General features: G+C 44.0%; 1 protein-coding gene across 2 annotated transcripts; it reads right to left on the bottom strand.

Moving 5' to 3' along the window:
• Positions 1-332: 332 nt before the first annotated feature.
• On the bottom strand, positions 333-10,810 carry LOC108304570 (gastrin releasing peptide). Of its 2 annotated transcripts, none has more exons than XM_017528835.2 (3): positions 10,538-10,810; positions 5,228-5,467; positions 333-679 (listed from the first exon to the last, which is right to left on the bottom strand). In XM_017528835.2, the coding sequence occupies exons 1-3, from the start codon at positions 10,674-10,676 to the stop codon at positions 594-596; spliced, it is 465 nt and encodes a 154-aa protein (XP_017384324.1). In that variant the 5' UTR covers positions 10,677-10,810; the 3' UTR covers positions 333-593. The 2 variants fall into 2 exon arrangements, with proteins under 2 accessions (XP_017384324.1, XP_017384326.1); XM_017528837.2 differs by having other exon boundaries at positions 592-679; positions 5,247-5,467.
• Positions 10,811-13,290: the final 2,480 nt, after the last annotated feature.

The following is a 13,290-nucleotide window of genomic DNA, read 5'->3' as shown; positions in this document are numbered from 1 at the left end:
ATCTGGTAAATGAAAATGATAATTCTCAGCTTAAAGGACTATTAGGAGATGTCCAGCAATAATATCAGCAACATACCTGGTCATGGAAAGGGTTGAAGATTAGGGAATTCTTAAGTGATGGATAGAGCTAGCCTCCATCTTCAACCTAGCCCACCTGATTCAAATGAGAAAGTAAGGGTGCCTCTGGAAAGGCTCTAAGTCACTGCAAGGATTCAGAGGGAGAGCTTCAGCCTGACTTGGTCAGTGAGCACACAAATATGTCCTGAAGCTGTTTGTTCATCTCTGCCCCACTATCCTCTCACTTGGGATTGAAATAAGAGAACAGCCTGCCCTTTGGACAATGTGTTTAAGCTTTTATTGTGAATGGTAACAGCTTGGGGCCTTGAATCTAAGCAACAGATAGCTTAGATGTAAAAAGCATTCATTGGAAGACTCTTTGACATTTGTTCACAGCAAACAAGTTCAAACCAGAAGATGCTGCTTGAAAATCATGAATTTAGTCAAGAATGAAAGATACAAGAATAGTCAAGTATTTTGCACAACGAAATCTTGTTGATGATCCAGTAGAATTGATGCTTGCCGAATGCAGTCTCTTACACGTTTTGTTTTTCTCCTTGGAGAGAAGCCATCATTGTCATTGCTGGTTCCGCTGAGGGGTTCCTTCCTTCACGTTGAGAACCTGGAGCAGAGAGTCTACCAACTTAAGAAATACTAGAAAGAGTTCAGCAAACAGAGTGAGCTGAAGTCTAATCCTAGAAATAAATCCATTCCTACAAGCCATGAACATTACTTGTGAGCTTGTTAGAAAGGCAAATTCTTGGTTCAACCTAACAGCTGCTAAATCAGAAACTCTGAGGGCGGAGCCCAGCAATCTGTGCTTTCACACGCCCCGCAAGTGATTCTGAGCACGTAAAATTTGAGAACCAGAGCTGTCTCCCGCCAAGAGACGAACTTCTACTTGTTTTTTGAGCTTCTGCATTTTGGAGTCTTTGTTTTATCAGCTTAATGTGCACCCTGATATGATTACTCAGGTATGTTTTAACCAATGTTGGTTAATGTATCATCTCCAGGAACTTATGCCTAGAGTAGCAGCTGGGTGGTAGATTCTGGGAATGTGGAATTTGAATTCTTACTTTGCTCCCTTTGACAGTGCACCATGACACAAATCAAAGCTGGTTTCTGAATTACATAATTATACATTACAAACCTACAAGTGTAAACGGTAGTAGTGTGGGAAACTTGGGAAGAGGATTTAATTTGGATTTCTGCCAATTCTAAATTTATTGTGGTTTGCTTGTAGTGGCTTCTGCTCAAATTAACTAAGACTAAAGAAAGAATGAGTAGTTATAATTTAAAATACTTCTTTGTTTCCGTATAGCACCCTTTACACGCTGAGACGAAAAAACACTTTTTGTTGAGACTAGAGCTTATTACTCTTCCCAAGATTCTCTGGCAATTCAGATTCCTCAACTTCCATATCAGCCATTTGTTTCTAATAAAGGAGCTACTGCTATTCTTGGGCAAATTATTACCTGCTCTGTGGCTCAGTTGTTTTGACTATGTGCTAATGAGCCCAGGGCCTGGGGTTTGATTCCCACGCATGCCAATTAGCACCAACCCAGGCTGCCCTATTAAAGGCTGCCACCTGTCCAAAGAAGCCACCACACATCTTGCCTTATGAGTCACTGGTCATAAAAGGGGCCAGCTAATGTGTGGGGGAAAAAGTCTACATAAGTCCCTCATTGGCTCAAAATATTGAATAAGAGAGGTTTGGCTGAAGGGAATGGAAGCTAAAAGGAAAAAGAGGGTTGTGGAACCTAGGAAGATCAAGGACCTGGGAGACAATAGCAGGGTCCTTTGTTGGGGTTGGGGAGGAGCTGTATTCTAGGTGGGAGCCAGCTTTACTCTGCTCCTTCATGGAAAGAGCCAAGGTCATCAGAAGGTTATGAGTGATTCTTGATTGTATGTTGCTTTTTCTGTATTTGGCACTTCCTTTGGAGCATTTCAAATATTCAGAAACAAGACCTTTCTATTCTCTGTCCTGATTTAATGAGAAAGTGAGAGCAGTCCCTTAAAGGTGAGGAACACATTTACTTTCTTTCCATAACAGCCTTTGTAGCTCACTTCCCTGCCCACTAAATAAAAGGAGAAACCTAAGCTGCAAAGAATAAAGGACTGAGTCCAGTTATAATGGGAGATCAAAGGCCAACTCCACTGAAGCTCAGGACGACACACAACCACCTCCAGGATCATGGATGAGGCCATGGAGCCGATCTGAACAGAGATTCACGTTGCAGAACCCATGGGGAAAAGGTTCCATTAATTGCAGAATAGAATTAAAAGATTTGTGAGAAGGGCACAGTTAAAAGGATTGAGGTTAACCTTGAACATCGCTGGGTATAATTGCTCTGAAAGTTCTGGAGCTGTTTCCATGATAGGGTAATCTAGTTTCAGTGCACATTACACACATCGTTTATGAATTAAGTAAATATCTTTGTCATCAAAACATAGGAAATGCTCAGAGTTTCTAACTACATCTCCAAGAGGGTTGGCAACAGTGCTTGATGTTTTATTACTAAGATGGGAGAGGAGAGCATCTGCAGATAGCTTTTAGTTTTAAGAACAGTCCTTCAGCCTCTGAAAACTCCTGATGCTAATTCTGGCAATGCTTGGCCAAGTTATTAAGCTCCTCTCTAACGCTCCCATAACTCTAAGATATGGGAGATATATGGGCTTCTAATAGAACTATTCTCTTGGCAATGCTTCCTTTTGAATAAGATCATTGTAGGTTGTTTTCAATTTTCATAACAACATATTTTCATCGAGGTGAAATTTCCAGTGCAAGAGAAGCGATGAAATATTTTGGTCTCTACAAAGACTGACAGTGGAATTTGTTTTCATGTTACCAGGAAATATAGCCAAAAGGATAGTACCAATGTGTGCAATAACTAACTATTCAACTGGAGGTGGAATGAAATGAGACCGGCTTTGTAAACCTGTACAAAGAGAAACAACGCATAAAAAGAATAGAAAAGCGAAGCCTGATTACGTTTTATAATCTTTTTGATGACCTTTTTCAGTTCACTTGGGTTAAGTACTGCTCCCTTTAAGCAGTCACTTCACGGCCTCCCACTCAACCCATCCTGCTATACTGCCACTCAGAGCCCTTTGTGGAGCTGTTTTTTTGCAATTGCCTTTGAAGCTTACAGAATAGTCTTTGGAATATGGTGGAAAATTTGGGATCCTTAAGGAAAGAGTTGAATTTTCCAAAAGATTTCAAAGATATGCAGAGCCAGATTGAGGAAATAATAAACTGGACACTGCTGTTTGTTTCAAAAATGAGACAGTTTAGAATAGCAACATGATTGTGTGTTAGGAGAGGGGACTACTTAATGGAGGAGCTGTGAGGGCAAGTCAGTTTCAAGGTCTGTAAAAATTATTTTCAAGGGTTTTGTGGTGGCGATTTTGTTATTCTTTAGACAAATGAAAAGGGTTCTGCTGTTGGATATCCACCTACAGGAACTCCAGCAAAGCACTTGACTGTGAAAAAGGCATGGCCAGCTAGAATCTGAAAAGTCACCCGCAAGTTCCCAGAGCCCTCGGAGTATGGGATCCATCTAGAAAGAAGGAGGCTGAAGACATGACACCTGTGACACAGGTATGGACCAGACAATCACCTAGGGTTTTGTCCAAAGTTGGTATTTATTTCTGAATTGGTTTATTTAATCCTAGATTTTTTTTCCTAAATAAAAGCTACAAAGACATTCCCTCTAGGTGCTTAGGGCAACGGATGAACTTTAGTTTCCATTTAGCATAGAAATCCACATTCGGGAGGCCGAGGCTGGGGGAAATCACTTGAGCCCAGGAGTTTGAGACCAGCCTGGGCAACATAGCCATTCTTTGNAAAAAAAAAAAAGAAGAAGAAAGAGAAAGAAAGAGAGAGAAAGAAAGACAGACAAACGGATAAGCACATAGGCAGACCTTGCCAGAAAGAAAAGAAAGAAGAGAAAACAAAAGAAAAGAAAGAGAAACAAAGACCACAATAGGCCCAAAAGGCAGTGAAATAGAAAGCCTCCCTCCAGAAAGCCAACTGAGGCTTGGCAAAGGCAGCTCTGAGCCTCTAAAGGGGCTGTCAGTCTTCACCATGAAAGAGTGAAGAAGGAAGCTCTTCAAGCACTGTGAGTGGAAAGCAACATTATTTATTGTGTGAAGCAGCAAGAAGCAAGGCCTTCAGCCTGCATCCTTTATATTAAGATCAGTGAGGACCATTTCTGGAGGCTGTCTTGCATGGTACAGACTGAGGCAGATTGAGCACAGGATCTTACCCTGATTTTATCAATGAAAAGCCATGGGACTAGTTTCCTTCCTTCTAAAATGGAGGTAATAATAGAATCTTCCTTCTAAAATTGCTGTGAGCATAAACCAAGAAAATGGAGGTAAACTGCTTAGCCCGATAACTGGATTATAGTAAATATTCAACAAAACTAGCCGTTATTGTTATTGCCATTATTTTGTAGTTTATTATACATTTCGTGGAATCTTAAAAGTTAGTGATAATCACCTCATTTTCAGTTGCCTTACTTTCTTCCTATAAATTTTATTCTCTCTCGTACCTCGTTCACTGTCTTTGTAACTAAGCATTGCCAGTTTGGTATAATTATTTTTCCCTATCCTCTATAAAAGCATATACAGGATGAATTTGTTGACCTCAGACCTTAAAATATTAGGATGAAACCTGAACTTGGTACTTCTGTAACAAATATGAAGATGTGCTACTTTGTGTCAAAGGCAGAAAACAAGAATCCTCCCTTCTAAATATAGGAATGTCCACTAATGTTCACCAGAAATAAATGTAGAATCTGTAGGTCCACAGGGATTTACTCAAATAGTTTGCAGACTCGCTATCAAAATGTTCTGGAGGGCCTGGCTGTTAAAAATATATATATCCCATCCGTGCATAATGGCAAATAGACAAATTGCTGGAAAAAAAAAAAAAAAAAAAAAACCTCCTAAATTGGAGTTTGGAATCAATACCCTTTTGACTATTAGGCCAAAAAGAAGAGAACATAGAAATTTTCTATTGGCTTAGCATGTATTGGTGTTAGCCTAATGTAGCAGCTGTAAAGGTTTATATCACAAGCAATTTTATTCTTCCTTATTTAAACTTGCCCTCTTTCACCTCTCCCCAAATACCTCCCACCCCATCTCGCATGTATCTTTCTTTTACCTTTGCGTTTTGAACCTACATCTTTGAAGTTGCTGCTATCCCCTGAATCCCACGAAGGCTGGTGATGGCCCAGGGCCTCGGGTTGAGGTGGCTGGTGGCTTCTATTCTCCTTGGCTTCTATGAGACCCAGCAAATTCCTTGCAGCTTCTTCCCACCTGATGTACTTTCTCAGCTGCTGCTTGAGGCTCCCTCTTTCAGAAATAGAAGACTCTCCTGTGCTCTTTTTCCCCATTAAGTGCCCTGCAAAATCCAAATCAAAAATACTCAGAATGCCACACGTTTAACCAAAGGGAATGAATGAATGAGAAATTTGAAAGGACACCAATTGTGTTTGTGCTGCTTCCTTCTAAATGCAGAATAAATCACATTTTATTATTAAGAGTTAGTTCATAAACGACAGATAGATTTTGCTCGCTGTTCAAAATGTGCAATGAGCTAGACAGAATTCAGAACTGCAGCTCAGGAACCCTGGGTTTGGTTCCAGCACCTCTACTAACTAGTTAGGTGACCTCTGCCAAGTCATTTAGCACCCCTAGTCTCCAATTTTCTCAACTATGAAATGAACAGGGTAGACTAGATTAAATCTAAGGAGGCTTCCATATCTAAAATTCTATCATCAATTCTGTGTGCTCCAAATTCTATTCCCAACTGAAAGACGGAGTTGAAACATCTTCCCCAGCCAATTTTGAATTGCTGCTGAAAATAAAAGTCTCCATGCTTTTCTTTGTGTGATTTTTACAAAATATTGCTTTCCTTTTATCTGTAGTAAAAAAGTACCAAAGGAATTTTTCATTTAAACTTTCTCAGAATTTTTGTTGAGATTGAACCTAGGAAACTACCCAGATTTACTGTTTGTTAAGAGTGTAGCAAAAAACAAGTGGAAAACAAGCCCTAAGTAACACTTTCCAGCGCATAAATGCAGAATTTTCTCTTGAGCGTCTGAAAGTCTATCAATGGCTCCAGGGATGTGTACCTGCCATGTAAATAAAATTTTTAAAAACTGCTGTTAAGGAGGCCAAACTGCTAAAAACATGAAAATTTACGTATACAAGAGAGGATAACTTGGAGTCAGAAGTGAGTACAGAATTCAAGGTCTGCATTCTTAACACTTTGGATGCTTGCTTATTATTCTCATGTTATCTACTTTTTCCTATCTCTCTGTAATTGGGCTTTGCAGTGCTTTGAAATTTCTAACATCAACAAAACTATGGTGCTTTTGATCTAAAGCGCACAAGGAAAAAGGTCTTTGTGGTCCCAATGCTACTGGCATTAGAAGTATTTAAGGCAGACATCACATTTGAAAGATCTTCAGTCTTAAAATGGAAAGAGGTCCCTTCCCAGAAGTTCTATCTACCAACAGGGAAGCCCTCACTGTAACTGTATTGCTTTTATGTGTATTACGATTTGCAGTTTATGGGATGTTTAAATGTGCTTGATTTCATTTGATCCATATGCTAATTGGTTTTGTGAAAACGAGGCTTGCCAGAGGTCACACAGATGTAAGCAACTATTTTAGGATTCAAATCCGCTCACAATCTAGATTACATTATTATACTGCTTGTCAATGTCTTTTGACTTGCTAAGAAATGTAAGGTAGCTAAAATCATTCTGGGATCTGGAAATAAGGATAAGGTCTACAAAAGGCTTCCTGATGTCATAAAAATAGGGATTATATGTCAATATATCATGATGTATTATGTGAGAAAAATGAATTATTTGAGTATTAAGGAGCATTAAAATGAGATTCTACTGCATTGCAGTGTGAGCACTTGCCAAATCGCTTATGACACGAGACTTCACACAATTTCTGGATCCTAACTGGGGATACTGTCCCAAGTGAAGTCCTGGAATCCTGAATGAGTGGCTTCTCATTTATCAGCTTGGTCATGTGGTACTCAGCCACTCAATAGCCTTGCATTCAGCCATAACAGTGATTATGTTGTGCAACTTCCTAGGAAGGAGCGATGCATTTGGCTTTATTTATATGGAGGAAATTGAATCATGATGCTTGGAAGCAGGATTAGAACCCTGATACTCCCAGTAATGACCTAGATCACCTTGCCCTCCTAACTGCCTGTCATCTGGTTAGAATGCTGGAAACAAGAAAGGAGTTATTGCTAGTGAGGCAGAGGAGTGGTGGAAATATCACACATAACAACCTCATATTTGTCATGCCTGAATAATTTTGTGGGCTCTTCTAAAATGGGAAGAGAAAGTCATTCTCCATTCTGTGATTGTACTAAATTTCAGTACTTGCATATATGGGGAATGTGTGGGGATCAGTTCTTCACCTCTAGATCCCTAGACTGGTTGTTAAGGAAAGCATGCTGTCTAGAATGTCCCAGGGAAGCACATGTTCCCTGGACCCTATTTCACTTTTGAGCTGGGCTCTGTCAACCAAATCATCATCTCCATGACAACGTGGAGATGATGCCCACTTCCACCTCCTCTCTTAATATCATTTGTCAAGTGCCCGTATCATAATAATGGAAATCTCACCATAGACAAAAGATAGGCACTTGGGAAAAAAAAAAAAAAAAAAACCTTGCTCAGAGAAAAAAAGGGCTTTTGTTCTTTTTATCAATCATTTAAAGATACTAGTAAAGGGCAGGTTTGAAACATAAATGAATAAGGCATGGATGAAAGTGTTGAGTACTCCTAAGAACTAGTTTTTCTGGACCCACACTTAAATTCTATTTCACAGTTCCCAGGGCCATAACAAGCCATTCTGCAACTGAATACTGGTATTTCCAAATTCAACCTTCTGGGGCATGCCTCACATCCAAGTTAGAACCACAGTTAGGAGCATTTCATGGGTGCACATGGAATAGTTGCCAGTGGAAGTGTTGACATATATTTTCATCACGCAAACCAAACGTTTCCATGAACATCAAGCCAGATAAAAATCTGTTAACTTTTCAAGCTGTTAACCTGTTTTCCATTGCTGCACCGTGCTTCTCTCAGCTGGAAGAAGCAATTCACTTAACAAGCCTGTAAATGTATGCTGACAGCATACTCATGGACAGCAATATGTAGCTTTAGTTTTATATAATTAAAACTAAACTGCATGTCTTTGGTGATAGGGGAGGATAAGCGTTTTCTTGGGATAATTGAAGGCTAAATTTAAAATCTAACATCACTCATCCTTGTAAATGTTCACATTCCAACAGAGGGCATGGTACTCAAAGCAAACTTTTTCTCAACCACAAGTTAATTTTAGGCCAAAATGTGAGTTTCTACTTCACCTCCCTCTTTCCCTTGCTCCTTCTCAACTCTGCACAGCTATCAAAGGGAAGAAAAGAGGTGCATTTGAGAATAAATATGACAGTGGTATTTGAGGTCACCACTGGTTGATACACTTTTGGGTTAAAAATCCTCAAGTACCGCTATGAAGGGCAATTAAATGGCAGACGCACTAAATACCTGGAGGTAGATGTTCTCCAGAACTATAAAAAATCAAGATTGGCCTGACTGGCACCAGAAATAACATGATGTTGGCTTCCAGTTAACTCGATTGTCCTCTTTTGGGACTACAAGAGTTACCTAATAATAAGCTTTATTAGTACAATAATATAGATGAGTAAAAAGAGATTGGAAATCCAAACGTTTCATTCCACATTTCCAGCTCCATTGGCAGGTGGCTGGGCCAGATAATGGCCACTTGATCTAAGCTCCCAGAAGCTCTCTTTAAGAAGCATAATTCTAAGTGCGGATTCTTCAACACCTGCTAAGCATCCTTCATTCTTGAAATGGAGAGTTTTTCAGCTTCAGCCATTCCAGTCTCTCCTCTACACACCGGGAACTGGGTTCCTCCCATTCCTCAGCGATCACACATCCTCAGCCCGGAACTCTCCAGACGGCAAATGATTATTTCAGCAACAGTGAAAACCACTCTGTTGCAACCCAGAGATCTCGACTTCCCTCTCAAAGCACACACAACACAGAAGAGCTCAGGAAGCAACAGTTCCAGTCCCACCCCTTTCCCCAAATTCTTGGTCTTCTATCAAGATTTGTGAATCAGCCAATATGTGAATTAGCAAGTACCTGTTCAACGCACCATTCCCCGGCCCCCCTTCTAAGTAGACGGCTAAGGAAACAAACACACACACACACACACACGCACACACACACACGCACACACACACACACACACCCTTAAATCTCTTCAGGGATTAACCAGCTTCCCAGGGAGCTGGTTGGGGTTGTTGTAGTTGGCTATTGTGGGGCGGGTGGGATCAGGAAGTGAGGAAGCTGGACGCTCTGCATTTGCTGGAAGCTGTGCTTGGCAAGGCGGAGAGCCCCAAGGTAATGCTGGATGAGCCGAGGCTGCTGGGCGCTTCCTGCCTCCCAGCTGCACAAAAGCCCTGAGTGCCCGAGGTGCGGCATCCTGACCCCACCTGGAGGCGCCCTCAACACCCGCAGCGAGGAGGTCCTCTCCACCCGGGTTCTGGGGGCCATGGCAAGGGAGCCTCCAAGCCCATGCCTAGAGAGCAGGACTTGTTGCAGAGGGAATGGGAAAGAGCTAAGGGAAAGGTCGAAGTCCTGAGACTAGAGGGGAGGAGAAAGAGCCGAGCTCAGAAGGGCAGAGAGATCGGGATGAGCTTGGAGAGCAGGTGAGATTCCCCAAGTGCAGACCCTGCTGGCTGGGAAGAGGGAGGGCAAAAGGGCAGGGAAAAGAATATCGCTGCAAAGCGAAGAGAGGGACTGAGAAAACTCCAGAGAGCCACAAACAGGCGGGATTCAGTCACTGCTCGCTGAACAGATGTAAAACGCGAGGCAGGAGCGCTGCGCCCTCGGTCCCCACACCTGTGGCTTTGCGGGGCGTGTGGGCGCAGCTTAGATTTCAGCCCACACGAGTTGGAGTTGAGGCCACCCACCGAGCTGGACCAAGGATCTGAGATGCTCTCGAGGGACAAAGCTCCCCAAGAGTATTCAAGGAGAGTAGCGTGCCAGACTGGTTGAGACTAGGCGGACAAAAGGGGATGTAGGATGGGCGCAGAGGACGAGGATCTGCACTGTGGTTGGGTGTTTGTTTCCCCTGGGGAAGACAGGGAGACAGATGGGAAGCGAGTGGGAAAGGATCAGGGAACCAGCCTGCGGCTGGTGTGGGACTGATGGGCTGCCTAGAATGGGGAAAGGTGGGGTGGAGTTTTAGGAGAACCAGGAAGGCGTTTCGGTAGAAGGGTTACAGCAAACCTAGCCCCCAAAGCAGGGCCCGGGAAACGCAAAGAAATGGGGAGACAGTTCCCCTCCGGCTGGCTGAGCCCGAGGAGGACAAGCGCGCGCGGCTCCCACGGCCAGGACACTCACCCACCGCCCAGTGGTTGCCGCGCGGGTACATCTTGGTCAGCACGGTCCCTCCGCCAGCCGGCATCGGGACCGCGGGCCCCTGGGGCGCCTGGCAGAGGACCAGCGCCAGCAGGACCAGCGGGAGCTCGCGGCAGCGCATGGTCCCGGTGGGAAGCCCTTGGAGCGTGGCGGAGAGGCTGGGCGAGGCTGGGAAGTGCGCCCTCCCGGCCGAGAGGCGACAGGTGACCCGGACCTCAGAGGCGCTCCGCTGCCGCAGCCGCTGGTGCTACTGCTGCGGCCTCCACCAGAGCCCCGACTTTATATGGAAGCCCGGGCGGGGGGGGGGCGCTGGGGGGTTCTTCCACCACGGACCCGACCGCTCTGACGTCTCCCTATAACTAGCCGGGGCGCTGGGACGCCCGGTCCGGAAAACCATCCATCTCCCCGCCGACTGATGAAAAGGCTGAGTGTACATTGCCCCCCTCTTTTTCCCTCATAGCCCAGTCCGCCTTCCTCACATCGGATTAATTCCTCCGGTCCTCGACGCCTTCCATCCAGCACAATTTAGTCAACTCCTCCCTCTCTAGCCTCGCTGGCGCCTCCAGTGTTAGCTGCCTGGGGATTCCTCGAGGGGGCGACCCCGCTGCCTGATCTAGGGCGGAGAGGGGGTGTAGTTGCAGAAGGGTGCGCTCTAAAGATGGATGCCCTGTGATGGATGGGCTTTGCTGGAGGGATGTGGCATCGCCATTGAAAGGGACTTTTGCTTCTCCAGACCTTCCTTCTGGTAGGTCACTTCCTTGCTGTCCCAACCCATAGATAGGGCTTGGACTTAGATAGGGCTCCAGACCTTGCCTCCTTCTTGCAGGTCTTTTTTTTTTCTCTCTCTCTCTCCTCTCTCCTCTCTCTCTCTCTCTCTCTCTTTCTCTCTCTCTCTCTCCTCTCTCACCCAGTAACCTTAACCCATCCAGTATTCCCAGGCAGCCCTGCCCACCTGTATGGCAAGACAAAAGATGATGGAGAAGATACCTGGTCCTTTTCACAAGCTTGCAGCTTCCAGGGGACAGAGAAAGAAACTGCCTGTATGCCAGGTTCCGTAGGCTGCATCTACCAGAAAGGTCAAACTGTCCCTAACTGCCACATACACACCTCTCTAATGTTGCTCAACGTCCCTCTGCTGCTACTGTTCTCAGATCTAAAGAATGGTCACCAGCCCAATCCCTGAGGTTCTAAATACCATGGATACAAAGGGGATCGGCACCATAGCAATGCAACAATAAATAGAAGCTGGTAGGATGCTGTTGCCCACGTCCTGGCTGCCAGAGCTGGTCGTGTGGTTGGAATAGGTGAAGTCTATTTCTTCCCAAATGCTGGTTAATTGCCTCCCTGGTGGGTCTTTAGCATCCCATGTCAACATGGTATTGATAATGATGAAGTCGAAAACATACGCTTGTGTCTGAGTATCTGCTGATTCCTTCCTTCCTTCCTTTCCTTCTTTCTTTTTTTTTTTTTCTGATAGAGTCTCACTCTGTTACCCAGACTAGAGTGCAATGGCACAATCTCGGCTCACTGCAACCTCTGCCTCCCTGGCTCAAGCGATTCTCCTGTCTCAGCCTGTAGAGTATCTTAGATTACAGTCGTGCATCACCACATCCAGCTAATTTTTGTACTTTTAGTAGTATTTATATTTAGGGGTTTCACCATGGTGGCCAGGCTGGTCTTGAACTCCTGACCTCAAGTAAGCTTTGGCCTCCCAAAGTACTGGGATTACAGGCATGATCCTGGCCTTCAATATATTCATAAGTGATTATACATGCACATTGCATGATTGAGTATTCTTGGATTTGATGAGTATTTTCATGTATACATCTGGGTCTGAAAGAAAAAAGTTAATTTTAAGATCATTAATACTATAGTAGCCAACAAAATACAGTAATACTATCCTCAGGGAGTGATCCAAGCAAAAATCAAAAGGTGCACAGATTGGCCTGGGCTCCATCCCTCCTGGGTTCCCAGCCTCTCTGCATTCTGTCCCCAGGCTCTTTCAGTAGGCGAGTGTTCCCCTGGCAGGTAACTGATCATCCCTAGGCTTGCTCCCTCTTACACAGCGAGCTTGCTTCAGCACAGGGACCTGGTATTGTTCCTCTGTGTGTCTGCAGAGCACCTGGATCATCGAATGAACAATAAAACTAAGAAGTGCCCAGACCTAAGAAATGCTGTCTGCAACCCTAGATCTTTGGAGACATACTAAACCCTTACCTCTCCAAATTAAGTTGTAGAAAAATGCTCTTTCTGTTTAGTTTAACCAGGATTATTTTAGAATATTTCAAATGAAATATCCGCCTCCCCCATCCCCATGAAACTAAGGGGAAACCACTGTAAAGACATTCATTCCAATGTTGAAATAGTTCTTTAGAAAGCACAACATGGCCGGACATGGTGTCTCACGCCTGTAATCCCAGCACTTTGGCAGGCAGAGGTGGGTGGATCACGAGGTCAGGAGTTTGAGACCAGTCTGGTCAACATAGTGAAACCCTGTCTCTACTAAAAATACAAAAAATTAGTCAGATGTGGTGATATGCACCTGTAATTCCAGCTTCTCAGGAGGCTGAGGCAAGAGAATCACGTGAGCCCTGGAGGCGAAGGTTGCAGTGAGCCGAAATCACGCCATTGCACTCCAGCCCAGGCGACAGTGCAAGACTCCATCTAAAAAAAAAAAAAAAAAGAAAAGAAAGCACAACACTTCTGCTAATACAGGCAACACTGTTTCATGTGTC

This window comes from Cebus imitator, unplaced genomic scaffold (assembly GCF_001604975.1).
Source record: "Cebus imitator isolate Cc_AM_T3 unplaced genomic scaffold, Cebus_imitator-1.0 Scaffold55, whole genome shotgun sequence".
NCBI classification, from domain to species: domain Eukaryota; kingdom Metazoa; phylum Chordata; class Mammalia; order Primates; family Cebidae; genus Cebus; species Cebus imitator.
The sequence above is the reverse complement of the archived record's forward strand: the minus strand, read 5'-3'. Positions and strand labels throughout refer to the sequence as shown.